Genomic DNA, 17,514 nt, shown 5'->3' with positions numbered 1-17,514 from the left:
CGTTGCTTTTAGCATCTCTAAATACCTCCCTCTTCCCCAGATGATAATTTTCTCTCCGAGTCAGGGCTGGAGAGGCAGCTGAGAGTCAGGCAGTGCAGGGGCACAACCCTCCCCCGGGCTTGCACGCCCGGCACACGCGGCTCCACACCCCCAGCACCACGCCAGGGCTTTCCGCTCCTTTTCAGAGTACAAAGAGTGGTTCATCCGAGCTTATCTCTTCTGCAGCCCCACTTCTCCCAGCACAGAATCATCCCCAAAGAATGTTTCAGTAATGCTGCGGTGCTGAATTTCAGAGGGACACTTAATCTTGCCCCAGTGGCTCTCCAGGGCCAACTTTCTGAGCATGAAATATTTAACTGTCCGTGGGCGTCCGCTATGATAATAAAGTGACTGCTAACCAGCCGCTGAAATGAGCGTGTGAGGAGGAGAGCAGGAGCTATCAAATACACAAACCAGCCTAATTACTGTCTTCCTTCCATCCCCATGAACCCCTGGGCACTGCTTACACTCCCCAGCAGCAGGGACCCAGCCACACAACACTTCCAAGGCCTTGGGATAATCAACAGGGAAGAACTGAGAGGAGGAAATCAGGAGAAAGGTTGGTGAAGGGCATTGTTATCAAGTCTTTCTCATTTTGGGGATGTGGAAACGTATCTGGCTTGCCTAAAAGAAACCAAGCCCTGTATTTGAGAAAAAAAGTTTGAAACTACTTGCAATTCTGCTACTCCCCCACTCCAACAAACTTTATCTTTTGGCATTAACACCTTGCAGACTCCCAGGTGAGCGTATGCCTGTGAACGCCTTGTGAGAGTTAGCGGAAGCAATGGAACCCACCCAGGACCCCTGAGGGCGGCGTGGCACAGGGGAACTCCTGCTGCACAGTCATTCCTGGCACAGAGGCTCTTCAGCAAGCTCAGCCTTACCTCATCCCACTCGGAAGCGAAGGACGGGGACTTCTCCAGCCGCTTCTTGCCGGTGCTGCAGTTGGAGAGCGATTCGCTGCGGCTCCCCATGGCATCGTCCTCCGTCGGGGAGCAGGTCAGCAGGTCCGAGTCCGACTTGGACAGGCTGCGGCTGAGTTTGAGCTCGGCTTTGGGCTTGCTGCCCGGGTGGGCTCTGCCCACAGCTCTGTCCCCCTCTGGCTCAGCAGCGCCGGGGTGCTGCTGCTGCTGCTGCACGTGGGGCGTGCCGGCGGCGGCGGGATCCGCCCGGCTGACGTGCTGCACCGTGGCGTACACCACGGTCTGCGTGGGGTCCGGGGAGCTGCTCCGTGCTGCTCCCGACGAGGCTAGCTCAGCATCCTCCAGCTGCATAGCAGTGGGGTGGCTCGTGGCTTCCGTGTCCCCCTTCTCCTCGGAGGAAGCGAGCCTGAAAGGGTCCTCGCTTATCTCGCAGATTGGTGAAGAGCCGTGGAGCAAGCCTGAAAACTGCTCTGGCACCTGGATGTCCTGGCTCTCAGCAGAGTCCTGGCTGCGGCCGCCGCTGTTCCTCCTGTGGTCTTCGAGGGGATGAAAGCAGAGAGGAAGGGGAATTTAAAAACATGGAAGAAGCAGCAGCAAAATTCCAGCTCTCTCCCTCAGCAAGGGAGGGAGAGATCTAAAGAGGGAACAGTTCCGTATTGTTCCGCGTGCTCGACTTGTACCCGAAGTCATGGCATTTATGAAATTCCAAACACTGGCCCGATTTACGCAATCTGGCAGCTCTCCGTGTTTTTTATTCCTGTTAACACTAACTATCAGGCCTTGCTATATAAGGCCAGGAGAAGTGCTAACTATATCCTGCAGAGAGAGCAAGTGAGGTGGGAGCAGCAGGGACGGAGGCTCCTGGAACATCTGATCCCTTTCCATAAAGGCCAAAGCGTTATTTAGAGCCGCGCGCCCGGCTCTTGGCACGGGCTGCAGGGTGGGAAAACGCCTGGACTGCAACCGACCTGCGAGTTCCAAAATCCGCTCCCAAAAAAACCCGCTGCTTCCCTCCCTGGTGGCTTCCGAGTTTAACCTCTCCTCCCTGCTCAGGGGAGAGAAATAAACAGTTTATGCAAGGAAAAAAAGTTTGAGCAAAAAGTCTCTTTTGCAATGAACTGAGCACAGAGTGGTCAGAGCTGGTGGAGCACTGGCTGCCCCAGAAATGTGACACTGGTTCCCAGCTCCTCCTGCCCCAGCAACCTTAATATCAGGTACCAGGGTCCTGCATAAACCATGAAGAATTGACTGATCCCAAGTGCTGAGCGTGCACACACACACACAAACATGCACTCACCTTTGTCACAGCTGAACGAGCAGTTCAACTGCAGAAGCAAAACTTTGTCAAGCAAACAAGTCTAACTTTGGTTTCCTAGGATTCCTTCATCCTTTCAGCATTGCTTGTGAATTTTAACTGATTCCATTTAGCACTGAAGAAACTCTTCAGTCTGAGAACTAAAAATTGATACTGCAAAGGAACAATACAGCGAAACACTCCGATAATGAGGCTCTGAAGGGCAGGGAGGATGTTTGGATCTGAAGAGGAAATCACTGCTTTGCAGACAGCAGCTCTGGGAAGCCAAGGCAAAGGAACCCTCCTTTCCGTGAGCAAAACAGTGAGTTCCACTAAAAGTAGCCTGCTAGCAGCAGCAGAGAGCCCAGCTCAGCTCCCAGCACCTTTCCAGCACCAAGCCTCACCAGGGGATTTTCAAACACCAACACCCACTGGGATTTGTGGTCTGTCCTCACCAGAACTGGACACGAAAGGGCGGAATTAATTATTTGCTTTTCTGTGGGGGTCCCAGGCACTCCATGCCTGATGAGGATGGTGAATCCTCTCGCAGGCACAGGAAGGCCAGGAGCAGCCACAGCCCTCACTGGGATCAAGTGATGTGAGGGATTATCTCATCCTGGATCCTATGAGTTAGAGATTCCAGGACAGTGAAGTAGTTGTTGACTCTCTTGCACAGGCACACAAACCACCAGTTCTGTGACTGGAGCTGCCAAGGGGGAGGCAGGTCCCAGTGCTGGCTGAGAGGCACCAGCAGCAGCACCCCAGATTACAAGGCCAGACTAGCCCCAGTTACTTTGCATAAAGCTCTGAAGCTCCAGTGCTGGAGAGAAACCTCAGAGGATGAACCTCAGAGGAGATCAGATGTGCTGCATTCACAGGACAGACTGGTACTAATGCAAAGCCACACAGAGGTGAGCAAGACAGTCACATAAACCTGTGGGGAAAGAAAAACTTCTGCAGTTTTTCTCCCAACCTCTTCCCTTCCTTGGAAACCATTTCTTCCATGCCCCAGCTGAACCTTTACTGACATTTCTGCTGCAGGCAGAGAGGAGGCTGGCCAAAGTTTGTGCCACGTGCTGTAACACTTGAGTCCAGCCAGAACAAAGTGCTCCAAATCCAGCTCCAGCACCTCACAAAAGGGCTCCTGTTGGACAGGAATCCCAGCCACCCACTCATCTGAGAGCTAAGAGGGACTCTGAAACACAGGGCAGCTGCCAGGGAAGGAAGGGAGTGAGGGCAACAGCACTTGCTCAGAAATTGTGAAAAACATCTTGTAGGAGACATTTCAGAGCCTGCCCTGAAAGCTGCAGACAGAAGAACTAATGTAGAAAGTCATCTCAGTCTTTTTGTCACTGAGGTGCACAGAGCAGGAACATGCAGGGCTCTCCAGGCCTCTCCTTTCAGGGGATCTGAAAGAATCACCCTCCTCCAGGTTGATGTGAGTTACACTCACAAAGGGTCCCTAGCACAGGCACTTCTGCCCAGCTCCCTTCAAGGATTTCACTCCCTTTACTGGTTTTACACCCCCAGCACAGATCATTTGACAGATCCTGCCTTTTCCAGCCCCAGCCTGATGCAGGTCTCACCCACAGGAGAGGCTGCTCCCAACCCTTCCTGGGATCAGGAGCCCTTCCTGGGTACAGACTGCCTGCATCCCAGGCAGAATTCCAGTAAGGGCTTCCCTGCCAGCAGCCTGAGGACTCCAGATATGAAGCACCTCCCTAAACACTCCACACTAAGCTGTAACCACCCTGCCTCCACTGGATTTCTTTCCCTCTGTATCAACAGCAGGATTTGTCTCACAACCCTGGATTAGGAGAATGAAGCTCTTCCTGCAGCTGCTGCCTGCTCAAGCTCCCCAACCTTAAAATCAGTGAGGGCATACAGCAGCCTCTGATCTGCACGTGGAAAAGGCTGCCTGTGTTACATCATGCCAGAATTTGTCAAGTGAGGAGCAGGACAATCTCCCTCCTGTGAAACAGAAGGCCAGAGGAAGAAACTGGCCTTGAGGGGTGCAAAAATATCCTTCACCTACAACAGAGCTGAAGCACAGGCCATTCCAGAGGCAGCTAGCTCGTGGGGAGCCCAGCTGAGGATGGCACACTCCTGTGGTAACCTCACCCAGCTCAGTCATTCCAGACAGAGTTTATTCACCTCAGTTTGTGCTTTTTTGCACTCTCCTCTTCAGAAAGGGCAATGAGACACTGGCCTGCTTAGAGAGATCATTAATGTGATTCTGCACAGCACCAAGACAGCAGAAACATCCCGGGCTTGGGCCCAGGATGTGGGACAGAAGTCTGTCCTCTGTCCACAGTAACACCATGTGAGGACACATAGGCTGTGTGTTTGCATTGTCCTTCATCTCACAGCAAACCAAGAGCTGTCCCCAAACCTCTGCCTGCAATAACCCAGTGTCCCCACAGAACCCCCACAGCAATGTCCACCCTGCTGTTTCAGCAGCCATATTCTGGCTCTCAGAAAAGAGTTCCTTTCAATCTCTCTGCAGTGTGTTCTGGCTTTATTGCTGGCTCATTCCAGCTCTCTGGTCAGCAGCACAGTCACACTGTGCTGGCTGAACCAGTATAACCACACAGAAAATCTCTTACAGGAGGAAGGGCAAAGTGGGGACTTCGAGCTGGACCTCCTATGGAAGCAGCACAATCTCAACAAGTATCAGTTTGTAATAACTACCAGAAGGCACCAAGTCAGTCCTACCTGCACTGGTCACTGCTGACAACACCTGGGTGTGACTCCTGAGAAGCCAAACAGGTCAAAACTCAACTCTTTTCACCCTCCATTTGGTCTCTCTGGAGGCAGGAGCTGAAAAGTCTCCTCCTGGTCACTCCACACACATTCCTCCTCTTTTGCCTTTTTTTTCACACCCTGCTACAGGGCCTGAGTGCCCTGACTTCAGGCATGTGACTGCACACCCAAGTGGATGGGAGAGCATTTGGCTTAAACCACTCCTGATACTCTGCCCAAAACATGAGGCCAGCTTCTCCCAGTGCTCCAGCATGTGACAGCAGGCTGCTCTAACACACACAAAGGCCACCAAAGCCAGTGGATAATGCCACATTCATCTGCTGGCTGGACACAGGACAACTGGCAGCCAGAGGAACAAAGGCAGCTATCACAGATGAAAGGCACCATTAAACCCACGTGCCTGAAATTCAGCCTTTCTGCTGCCCTGAAACGCCCTTTCAACAGCCACAAGAACCCAAGCCCTCCTCTCCTGACCAAAGGCTGCTCCAGAACTCATCCAGAAGGCCAGACCCTCAGACTGAGAGCCAAGGAGCAGTTCAAAGCCATGCTTCAGCCTGTTCTGTGCCTTGGGATTGAGCTGCTGCCTTTGATGCTCCAGGACTCCTCTGACCCAGAGGTGGGAAAATTCTCCAACACCCCAAGTAAGGCTTTGGTCTCTCCCTCAACTCTTAAGTTTAATTCTGCCACTCCTTAAATTTATCTTCTCCCCTCACCATCAGCCACAGTGCTGACTGCATTTAAAGAATGGGAAAGACAGGGAAGATGAGGAAAAACTCAACTGCATCCTTGGATTTCTCCCACTGTAACAGTAGGAAGAGCTCCAGGCTTGTTACCAACACTTTCCATGGAGTGCAAACCATGAAGTCACAGCTTTGATCTTTCCAACTTTACATCAAAAGATGGGACTCTGCTCTGGATCCATAAAAATCTTCCTGCAACCTCTCCTGTCTTCAGGAGTTCAGGGGAGGAGATCTGCATCAAGAACAGGCAGCTTCCTTACTCTGAGGTTTTATTTTAAGCTGACACATAATTAGGACATACCTCCACTCCTACCAATCAAGCCTGGACAGCACAGCCAGGGGAAGGAGTGGAGCAGTTGGAATAACCAGCAATAGCTGCCCACTGATGAAAGCCTATTGCTCAGTGGCTGTTGCCCAAGGACTGTTCCTGGCCCAGACTGCAAAGCACCAACCTGAAAAGCTCTCAAAACTTTCCTCTGGCAGTGAGGGGCTTTGGCAAGTGCTGGTGGGAACACAATGACCTCTTGTGCCACCCAGGAGAGCAGCAGGACCCGAGCAAGGATAGCTATCATGCTGCAAGGAGGGGACAAAAGCTGCAGGTCTGACAAAGCAGTCAGTGAGACATCACCTCAAGTCCTTGTTAGCCCTGTCCATCCTCAGAGGGAGAGGGGTCCCAGTGTGAGAACCCAAACTAAATCCACCCAAATTCCTGCTCAGGACTTCTGAATAAAGCGGAAATCTTTTTCACTCTAAACAAATCTTTTGTTGTTATTGTTGAAGGAAAGCCAAAAAGCCAACAACAGCCAAACACAAGAGACAAGGTGTTCCCAGATGCTTTGTAAAACTCAAAAGTCCTTCACAGGGAGTAGAAATTGCCTCAATATCAACCTGTGTACCCCGTGCTCTCAGACAGTTCTAGTTCTCGCTCTACACATTTTTGTTTTCCTCCTCTGTTAGTTTCCATCTCAAATTAGCTCTAACACAGAGCAGGATGTTGATTTTACAGCAGGATAGCAGAAACCTGCAGCGCCAGCTGGATGGAGAACACGGCTCACTGGAACACTCGTGTTGCTCATCTTCCCTGGCAGAGGCACAGCCTCCAGCCTCTCACCCTCTGCCTTTGCTTGGCCAGGCATGAGATTTGGACATTTCTGAGGTCACGGAGCAGATCCTTGCAATCTCTGAACAGTCCTACAGTGGAGCTGCCCTTCCTCTGTGTACACTCTGTACAGGAACGCTCAGAGCTCTCCTTTACACAGAGATCACCAGGAAACACAACAATCACCCTCCAGCCCCCACCCAGCAGAGACTTTCATTGTTCCACTTGCCCTCTGCCCTCATGTTTTCCTGAAGCACATGCAAGCAAACAGCTCTGCTTTTTGGATGGTCACTCACCTTTTGTTTTCCTGTCCACTGCAACTGGCTTTTTAGTTTCTGCTGTAAGCAACAGCTCGTAGGGGTGTTCCTCTTCCTCAGCTCCACTTCCCCTGCTCTTCCCCCGGGCAGCAGAGGCCTAATGAAGAACAGCACAATGTGGTGCTCTGCAAAGCAATGCTTTGTCCCAGCATAAACCCCACAGCCTCTAAGCCAGGGGTTAAGCAAAGAATTGGCAGAGGCGATACCTTCACTGCGAAGTGTGAGCCAAAATGCAATATTCCCCTTTGGGTTTTTTTAACCCCCTCAAAAAAACCCCACCCAAACTCCTTTAATTTTTAGTATTTCAGGCTGCTGACAGCTTTCCAGCACTGACCAACTGAGCAAGGGCTGCAGACAGCCTGGAGAGGGAAAAGAGCTGAGAGCGTTGTTCCTGCTCATCCCACCTCAGACTCGCTGTTGCTATTGGAATTTGCACAGTCATTCACTTTTTAGCTGCCGGCCCTATTAGGACAAGGCTGGAAAGAACAAAAGCCCAAATCCCCGCCACCCTCTCAGATCTGCATTTCTGACCTCAGGATGTATGGCATATTCAGAACTAAAGAGTCCTCAGGCAGCACTGTATGAACTCAGTTTAACTTCAGGATGTGCAGCAGTGATTGTGCTCATTTAAATCCCCCAAAGCCTCTACTTAGAGCTGGTTTGCAACCCTGGCAGACTCTCCCTGAGCTGTTCTGGAAAGCCACCAGCCATGTGCAGGGATGAGGTTTTGGTGCAGGATCCAGACAAGTCGTGCTGCTCTCACACGTGCTGGTCTGCACTGATGCCAAGGATGATGGGCACTGGATACCCTCGTGTGCCATGCCAGTGCTGAAGGGGGTAACTGGCCACCAGGGCACCCTGCCAGCACAGTCAGCGGCCTTTCAGCACCATCTCCTGGCCAGACCCTGGCAGACTGATGCAAACCTGTCCCAGGAGCTGAACATGATCCAGGAATGCACCCTAAGAGGCTCCAAGAGAGTTGGGGAGGGACATGGAGTGAGAGAAAATTGTGAATGCCCTGGAAGTGTTCAAGACCAGGGCTTGGAGCATCCTGGCTGAGTGGAAGGTATCCCCAGTCCATTGGGACTGGATGATCTTTAAGGTCCCTTCCAGCCCAAACCACTCTGACCCCATGTGTAACTATCTCCAACCACAGTGGGACAAACCCAAGGCAGAAAGCAAACAATCCAAACAATCCCTACCTGCTGCCAGGACAGGGAACAACAGGTCTGAACAAAATGTGCCTCCAGGGAGGGCTCCTACTGCTCAGAGCCCTGGACCTGCCAGTGCCTCACCAGCAGAGCACAGCCCACCTCCTGCTTCTCCCCAGAGTGAAAGCACCAGAGCTACTCCAAGGGCAAACTAGTGCCCACCTGCTGCAACCCAGCCAGGAGCTCTGGAAGCTTAAAGGAGTCTTGGAGAGGCACCCAAGACTCAGCAGCACAGAGGATTCTGATATCCATGTGTTGTTCTGCATGAACCCACCTGGCTTTTAATGTGACTTTCCCAATGGGAGGAAATGGGCCATGTCTGGCATGGGAAATATTTATTTATTCTACCTGTTTTATCAGGATCTGCCAGGCAGATCTGCTCCTTTCCAGGTGAAGGAGCTCATAATGAGCAAATTAGGGAAAAATTCTGACCAGATGGTGGCACAAAACCGTCAGACCAGAACAGCAGGTAAGAGGTTCTGGACAGTGATCTTGGACAAATCCTGCCCAGCAGCAGCCTGTTAGCACAGCAGCAGCCTGGACCTTCAGCCAGGCTCTGGTCCCTCCTGACATTCCTGTGGATGATGATTCCTGTGCTGTCCTCTTTAAGTGCACCAAAGGCAGAAGCTCTCCAGCAGCACACAGTTCCCAGCTTCTACTCTGAACTTTCACAGACCTGGTGACTCTTGATTTTCTCCATCTCTCACCCTTCCAAGCTCCAGGTTCAAATTCACTTAAAACAAAAGATCATTGCTGGAGAAACCTGCTTGCTCTGTGGGCTTTCTTTGTGAGCAGGAGCAACACCACCAGTAAAGCTTTCTCCCAATTCAGCTTTTAGTTCTTCATGTAAAAATGTTCATTGCTAGCAAAGCCCAAAAATAAGATGCTATGAATAATGAGGATGCTCTTTAAGGTGTACTTAATCCACAGCAGAGGACTTTGACAGACTTTTTAAAGGGTAACTCATCTCTTCCTCTCTTCTCCCTCCCCAGAGCTGCAGACCAAACTCCTGGAGCCAACGTGGCGCCTTGTCCTTGATCTGCACTTCCCTTCCGGAGACAAGCAGTAAACAGCTGGAACTGAAGTTTAATTTGACAGTGCAGATTCTCACTCAGCTCCAAACCCAGAAGGTTTCTGCAGATAGTGAAAGGCACCACTTAAGCACCTCCAAACAATTAGCTCCTTTGCCTGTTTGTACCAATGCTCTTCCGTGATGAAAGTGAAGTTTCTTGTTTATGCTCATCTGTTTTGACTGATAGCCCCAGCTTGGCAAGGAATAAAAAGACTACTTTGGAAAAGTAGAGTTTGGCCCAACCCCAGAACGCTCAATGACTAAGTGTCCTGGCTCCAATGGCAGAGCAGGGCTAGAGGGTGGCAGATTGGGATGCTGCAGCAGAGTGTTTACAGCATTCCTGGAGCATGTGCACACCTGCCTGGCCCAGGGAGAGGTGATAAAAGATGGGCAAGAGTCAGAAAAGCAGAGCAGGCCAGGAGGAACAAGCAAAGTAAAAGGATCAGCTCCAAACTCCTCATCAGTGTGTCCAAAAGGTCATTTCCAGGCAGCCACATGCTGCCTGTAAGTTTTGTCACTGAAGTTGGTCACAAATCAAGGTCTCCCCAGCAAGTCACTCTGCCATTTGCCAACAAGATTCCCTTTAATGGACTGTGCTTCCAAAGCCATTAAAGGCAGGACAGCACAGCAGGTGTTTGGTAATTAAACATGGCAAGAAAGCTCAGCAGGAATGGCCAGGGCACGTTTCCCTCCCGCGTGTTTATTGTCATAAACAAGTTCTGCTTCCCAATTACTCCATGACCTGCTGCCCAGCTCTCCTCTGCCAGAGCCAGGCACAGGACTGGGTACCACCCCCTGCATTTGATCAGCAGTGCAGGGATTAATCCACAATGTCACAGCCCAGTTCCTGTTCACACACAGCTCACGGTTTACCCCCTCTCTGCAGTCAGTTCTTCTACAGCAGGCCACGTTCACCCGGGTCTCATGTGGATTTGACACTCTCCAGAAAACAGAGCTCATTTATGCCTTGCAGAACTCCAGCAGATCAGCACACTCAAAGAAAGCACCTGCAGAAGCAGAGCCTGCTCTGACAGCAGAGGTGGCACACGCTCCATGAGCTCCACACACAACCCACTGCCTTTGGGAGAGCACAGAAATCCACAGCATTTGGATTTGCTTTGAAGCTTTTCCTGGGTGTCAGCAGAAGTTGCCAAGGCACACTTGTGGTTTCCCAGAGCTGTGTCTCTCAGAGTCCTTACATCTGAGGTTCACAGCAGGTGAATAAGATGAGCAACAGGAAGCCCCAGCAGCAACAATGTGAAATGGGAGAGCTTGAATTCCATCAGAATGCAGCTCACATGCACTGACCCCTGCAGCTTTAACACATGCTGGGCCAGATCCTCAGCTGAATTCAAGCCCCTGATCCCTGCTCATGTCAGTGGGACCCACTCCTGCACAGCTGGGAGCTCAGAGGAAGCAGGAACTCCCAGCCCCTCTGTGCTCCAGTCCAGCTGAAGATGCCTGTGGTGGGATCATTACTAGAGGGCAATGGTCCACATCCCAACGTGGGTCAGAAAAATCTCTTCCTATGGGAATTCTCAGCCAAGAATAGGAAAGTAAGGCTGAAGGTCAACTCTGAGGTGCCCTGGAAGAACCGGACAAAGGAAGTTCCCATGGCAAGGGACAGCAGCAATGCTGAGGAGGGAATACTTCACATTCACAGCCCAACGAGCACAGGAGCTAACAGCACCCTTGGCTCCTCCCAAACTATTTAAACTGACGTTTAAACCACTCTCCCATGAAACACCCCAGAGCAAGCCCCATGTACCTCACTGGGAGCACTGTGGCCTGTCTTCTTCTCCACATTCTGCTCCTCCTCTTCATCAGGCGGGGGCTTGGCTGGTGGGGGAGGACGTTCTCTCTGCAGGTGAGACAGACACTGTCAGCTCATCCCTTCAGCCCCCCAGCTCTATGTCCCCACTGCTGTGGATGCAGCAAGAACCTCTTAAATTAATCTGGGTAGAAGAGAAGTTTAGCCCTAACAGCCCAGAGCTGGGCAATGGCTGCTGCCTTTCCTCCTCCTCTTCCTCAGGACACTGATCTGGTCCCACTGGTCTCACTCAGACCCAAACCAGCATCTCCAGAGCATTACACAGGGCAGTGAGCAACGAGCTGATCAGAATAAAGGGTTTGTGGCTTAGTGAAACTGATCCCAGAGGCACCTTTTATAGTGGAAAACTCCAGGGATCAAGAAACTAAGCTGCACTGCTCTCCTCCAATATGCCAGGATTGCAACTGGGCAGCTGGAGCTGCTGCCTGGTCCCGAGCACATCCCAGGGCCACCTCCTGCCCAGCCACAGCTCCATCTAATGGCAAAGGGAGCAGCAGAGCTGCACTGCTCAAACTCCAGCCAGCTACTGCAGCATGTCCCTCTTCCTGCTCTCCTTTCACTGCAGTTCAGCTCTTGTCTTTCCTTACTTGTGACAGAACTGAGCTCATTTCACCATCAGCACAGGACAGTGACAAGATCTGACCAGTAACAGGACTGCCAGAGAGATCTGCCCAAAATGTGCACCATCTAAAGCTTATGTCTCATTTCTATTCTGCTTGCTCTCAGCACAAGCCAAAGGCTGCACCTCTTTGCACAGAGGGGAACCATGGTTACTGTGCCCCCAGCAGTTTAATTGTTCACTGCTGCTCTGCCTTTTGTCCAAAAAAGCCTCCACAGAGCAGGCTTTGGAAAACCAACCAGAACACAGAGCCTGAAGCTGACCCAGCACTGCAGGGCCCGTGTCCCATCTGCCCCACAGCAGCCTTCCTGCTGATTGCTACCAGGGCAGCAGATGCAGCTGACAGAAGGTGAGGAAGACTTCTCTGGGGACAGTTCCAGGAGCTCTGTGCTGCTTTGTAAAGCCTGGAGTACCCTCTACAGAGCTTTGCAAGTAATACACAAAAAAAAAACCCCTTCCACTGCCAACTAGTTTCCAACAGGTTATTACAGATAATTTCCTGATAGCTTTAGCTGTGGTAAAGCAGTGAGACATGAGAAAATGCTTCACACAAGTCTCCAGAACTTTTGTCAGGATAAGAAGTCAGCCCTTCTGCAAATTGTAATCTCCTGACAGACCAAGATCCACTGGCACCTGTGCACTGCCAGAAAACAGAAGGATGCAACACAAGGAGAAATGAAGAAGTTAATTTCTTTTAAGTTCATTTCTTTTGGTTTTAGGCAAACCCAGTGAACAGGGCAGGGAAGGAGAGGCACCTGCCTGCTCTCATCAACATCAGGGAAGGATTTAAAGCCTTCCTCAAGCTTGGGCAGCCTGCTGCAAGACCCCACCCTGCAGGTCAGCCCCCTGTGCCTCTAGGGCAAGCAGGGGGAGCTACATACAGGCCTGACTGCAGCTGCTTTGAGGCCACTGGGCTCAGCTTCCTTGTTCCCAGAGTCGCGGTCGGACGACCTCCCGCTGGCCAGGCTGTCCAGGGAGTGGCAGGACGTGGCGTTGTACAGAGCCTCATAGGGGCTCTCCTCTTCAGGGTTCACATCGAAATCCATGATCAGCTCCGTGACAGCTTTGTCCACGTCACCTGCAGGGGGAAGAGAGATGGGGTTGTCCCCTGGATCTCCTGGCATGGTGCTGGCAGGGAGAGGAATGCTGGTGATGCCCACCCTGAGACGTCCGGCCTGAGGGCTCGGTGGCTGGGGCGAGCAGGGCTGGAGCAGATTTCTCCACAGCTTTGGCACTTTTCTTCCCAACGGTGTAATCTGCAAGGGGGGTGGGGGACAGGGTCAGCTCACGTCAATCTGGCTTTCTGTCCCCTTCAGCACATGGCACTTCCTCCCTCGTGGGTGGAAGGCCAACTGTCAGCTTATTAAGTGTCCAAAAAAAAAACCACAACATTATTAAAACTTGCAGCTCAGATCCCAAAATAGAAGCAGGCGGCCTCTTAAATCACAGGCACAAGGGTAGGGATGGTTCTTTGAACTTTCAGAGTCTTTAATCAGAAAGCTGCAAAGCTGCTGCACGGACACAGAGTCACGGAGCAAATTTGTGCTGTAGATACAAACTCCATCACTGAACAGAGTCATAACAAGAGAAACCAATTCCAGCTGCAGCCCCCAACCACAGGCAAAGCCAAACACATTCAGCTGATGTAACATCCAACAGCAGCTCCCTCCTGGGGAAAACTAACAGCCTTTATCTGCAACACCTTCAGTTTTAAAGCCCATCTTTGTCTTCAGTTTCAGAATAAAGCTCAAACATTCCAGCCTCACAGGCACAGCTTAGTTAAAAGTCTGAGAAGTGCTTTGAACCTGCAAAGCTCCCAAATGCTCAGCATGAATAACACACCCCAGCTCCAAATCCTTCTGATCCTCCCCACAGCTGAGAGGAAATGCAGACAGCGTAATTACAAGGTATGAATTTAGCCAAGATGTCACATTTCATTCCCGAATTTGGACAGACACAATGGACCAAGCTCCTTTACAAAACACAAGTAATCAAGGCCTTTTCTGTAAATCTCATCTGCAAATTCCATGCCCAAGCCTCACAAGGAGGCGAGGAGCAGGATGTGAGATCTGTGGACAGTGATTTGCCTACACAGACATGTAAAGGGGAGTTACACCAGAACCATTTCTAAAGCTGTTACTTTGCATTCTGCAAGCAGATTTAGGCTATCCTTAATTTTAATTAACTTCTAAAGTGAGCTAAACAAAGCTCAATTAAGCCCATTTAAACTGTAAAAGTCACGCCACACTCTCTCAGCAAAGGGCTAATCCTCCTAAATCCCCCCAAGTCCTCCTCCAAACATTTGGTCTGGAGAAGCTCACCCCAGTGTTTCAGCACTGGTTCTTCCAACACAGCCTGAAACTGCCTTGATTTCAGCACTCTCCAGGTCTAGAAAAGCACATCCTGTACCTGCCCTGGCAGAAGCAGCACCCCAAGCTTTCCCCTCCTCCCCAGAGGCAGAGCTGCATTACCCACCTTCAATGAGAGCTGCTATGTGCTGGCTTTTCTGGGAAGGAAGCTCCCTCACAATGTCCAGAGCAGTCAGGCCTCTGTTATCCTTTATGTTCACATCAATACCTGTGGCCACAGGGGTACAGAGGGCAAAAGCAAGAATATTGTCTAACTATGTGCAGGTTTGTGTATTTCATCAAGTCACGTTTGTGATCAGCACTGGGGGGAGCTAAAAGGCACTAGAGACAAATCTAAAGCCAAACTCCAAGAGCCAACTTCTGCTATATCCTGCTCCAAGGAGCTCTGACAGCTGGATGGAGAAACCTGCTGCACTAGAAAGGGATTTCCTCAAGCTCTGGGTGAAGGGATCACCACATTAGTGCTTCAAAGGGGGAACATTCTCTCACCTGCAGCCAGCAATATTTGTACCACATCTGTCTTGCCAAACAAAGCAGCTTCGTGCAAAGCACTGCCTTTTTCAGTCTGCAAATTAAATGGAAACATAGCATGAAGCCAGACAGCAGGGAATGGTGAGGGAGGCATGGCTTAGAGGGTTACAGAAGCAATAAATACACGGCGTTGTACACAAGGTGTGGGCAGCACTACCTATGGCTGAGGATGGACTGTCAACGTTATTACAATGCTGAGGATGTGGGATGGAAAAATGGGGATGGTTCCATCAGAGACACCAAGAAAGGGCCTTCTACAGCTTGGCAAGAGGTCATGTCCTGACAAGGAAAAACAAGACCCACATCCAAGCCATTGCTGTGAAAACAGCACATTCACAAGTGGCTTGATAGGAAGAGACATGTTTGCCTATCAAGAGCTCGCAGCACTGCAGGGCAGCACGGCCACAGGGTCTGTCTCTCTCACTCTGTGTCTGGGGCTTTGCCCAGCCCCTGAGCAGGCGTGAGGCATGCACAGCAGCCGAGTCCCTCCGGGCAGCCTCCCCCAGCAACCCAGAGCTGCAGAGACAGCCCAGCAGAACACAAAGCTCTCCTCAGCTCCTGCGAGCGCTCCCTCTGCGAGGAGAATTGGTGGAGCTCTCCAATCCCCAGCCCCGCTCAGCCACAGCACATACCTGGTAGTTGCTGTCCATGCCAGCATCCAGCAGGACGTGGACCACAGCTTTGTGACCGTTCCTGGCTGCCAGGTGCAGCGGGGTGTGCTTCTTAGTGTTGCAGCTCAGCAGGTTGGGGTGGGCGTTCAAGAGCATCTTGACCACTTCCAGCCTCCCGTAGAGCGCCGCCAGGTCCAGGGGGGTCTCGAACTTGTTGTTGCGCATGGTGGGGTCGGTGAGCTCCTCCAGCAGCACCTTCACCACCTCGGTGTGGCCGTGCTGGGCCGCGCAGTGCAGCGCTGTCTCGTTGTCGTTGTTCTGAGGGGCACAAGGGGCAGCGCGTCAGGGCCGGGCCGCCCTCACGCTCCGACATTTAAATCCAAAAAATGAGACCAAAAAAAAAGCACTGGGGAAGCAGAGAGCCCAGTCTGAAGCAGCCTGAGCAATGTGTCACCGTCTCCATGGGTGTTTAGTGTCCCCTCACAAGGTCATTGGTCGGCCAGCCCAGCCACAGCTTCAGGGATGTGCAGAGCAACGCGCTGCAGCTGTGGGAAAGAGGGACTACAGAGGGACAGCCTGCTCTCCAAGCACCAGGGCAGAATCCAGGGGCCATGCTGAAGTTTAAGGGGTGTTCAGCCATATCCAGGTTCCCATAAATGCTGCTGGCACCCGGGAAAGGCAGTCTGGTGTCTTGGCAGCATCCCACACTTCAGGGTGCCACAAAAATAAAAGGCAGGCAGCCTGTTGTGTGAATTCTATTTGCTGGAGCTTCATCATAACTTTAGATTTAAACTTCAATTGTTTCAAATCCTACTTATCCTGGTTATAACAGTCATTCCACCTCTGCAATTCTGGCTGTTTAGAGACAGGGTGCACCCAGACCCATGCAATTTGTGAACCAGAGAACCGTGCAATTCCACCACTGCAGGAACAAGCCAGGGCTCAGGTCAGCTGAGGGAAGCAATGTCTCAGTGATAAGGGAGCACCCTCAGCTGGAAGCCAGACCCAAACCAGAGCGTGCAGGAGCAGCCAGGCTAAGAACCAGCAATGCAAAGCCCAAAGATGAGCAATCCAACACCCCACATGTGTAGGTGCAAAATAGGAACATGGCCAGATCTAACAGAGCCTTTTCTCAAATTAAGTTCCTCTCAAGTTTCTAGTTTTACTACTGTGTGTCATCCAGATTCTGGTATAAGCACTTTAGAAACAACTATCTGACAATATAACCCCCCCAAAAATTTAATACAGTTACACACTTCAACTGAGAGAATCGTGGTTGAATTTGTCATTTTAACAACATTTCCAATAAAATAAACAGAACGTTCTTGTCCTGCTGGAGGCAGCAGCACCACTGCAGAAGGGAATTTGATCCCTGCCTGCTGTGAGAGCACACACATGCCTCGGGACACTGCTCAGTATTTTGCACCATGTCACAAACTCGTGAGGCTGCACGAGCACCCGGATCCTGCTGAGGGGCTCAGCCACTCTCAGGCTCCCAGGAGTCCTGTCAATCCCCCAGCTGTTTGTAGCTGGCTTTTGCATCACTTCTCAGCCACGGGCAAAGCAGGAGGGGAGCAGGAGCTGGGAGAGGCTCTGGCAGCTGCAGCTTGCAGGGCAGTGAAGGGAAGGAGCAGAACCAGGCACGTGCAGGGGGAGAGGGCAAACGGGGCAAAGCATCACTGCCAGCACAGAAGGTCCAAGGCAAACAGGCTCCATCCTGGGGGGAGGCACAGACACGTGGACAGAGGGTACTGCAGGATACACAAGTCTGCACAAAAAATATACAAAGGGAGTGAGAGGGGACAGAGTAGAGAACATCAGAGCTCACACCTGCCCCTCAGCTCACACTGCTGCTCTCGGGCACTCACAGGGCTGGCAAATCCCATTATTCCTGTTTGGCAGGGCTGGGAGTGCAGGGATCAGGGAGCCCGCCACAGCTGGGCACAGGCTCTCAGCCTGCCCCGTGGCACGAGGAATCCTCACTGCCAGGCTTGATGAGCCCAGCCCCTTGAGGAGCAGTGGATCCCCAGAGCTGTGGGGGCACAATCTGCTCGTGCCAGGCCAGCCCTGGTCCTGGGGATTTCCCTGGCTAGGA

General features: G+C 51.6%; 1 protein-coding gene across 7 annotated transcripts in view; it reads right to left on the bottom strand.

Moving 5' to 3' along the window:
• ANKS1A (ankyrin repeat and sterile alpha motif domain containing 1A) overlaps window positions 1–17,514 on the bottom strand; it is a 73,162-nt gene that overhangs the window by 34,884 nt on the left and 20,764 nt on the right. For 6 of the 7 annotated variants that reach the window (XM_039695770.1, XM_039695764.1, XM_039695765.1 and 3 more), the window contains 8 exons: window positions 15,441–15,737; window positions 14,767–14,842; window positions 14,384–14,485; window positions 13,069–13,164; window positions 12,790–12,986; window positions 11,227–11,319; window positions 7,155–7,272; window positions 924–1,498 (listed from right to left, as the gene is read on the bottom strand). In XM_039695770.1, coding sequence (XP_039551704.1) covers window positions 924–1,498; window positions 7,155–7,272; window positions 11,227–11,319; window positions 12,790–12,986; window positions 13,069–13,164; window positions 14,384–14,485; window positions 14,767–14,842; window positions 15,441–15,737 — 1,554 coding nt within the window. The remainder of the gene's footprint in view (window positions 1–923; window positions 1,499–7,154; window positions 7,273–11,226; window positions 11,320–12,789; window positions 12,987–13,068; window positions 13,165–14,383; window positions 14,486–14,766; window positions 14,843–15,440; window positions 15,738–17,514) is intronic. The other variant, XM_039695767.1, reaches the window with a different exon arrangement.

This window comes from Passer montanus, unplaced genomic scaffold, assembly GCF_014805655.1.
Source record: "Passer montanus isolate IOZ18808 unplaced genomic scaffold, ASM1480565v1 scaffold93, whole genome shotgun sequence".
Taxonomy (NCBI): domain Eukaryota; kingdom Metazoa; phylum Chordata; class Aves; order Passeriformes; family Passeridae; genus Passer; species Passer montanus.
This window is presented reverse-complemented; position numbering and strand designations above follow the sequence as displayed.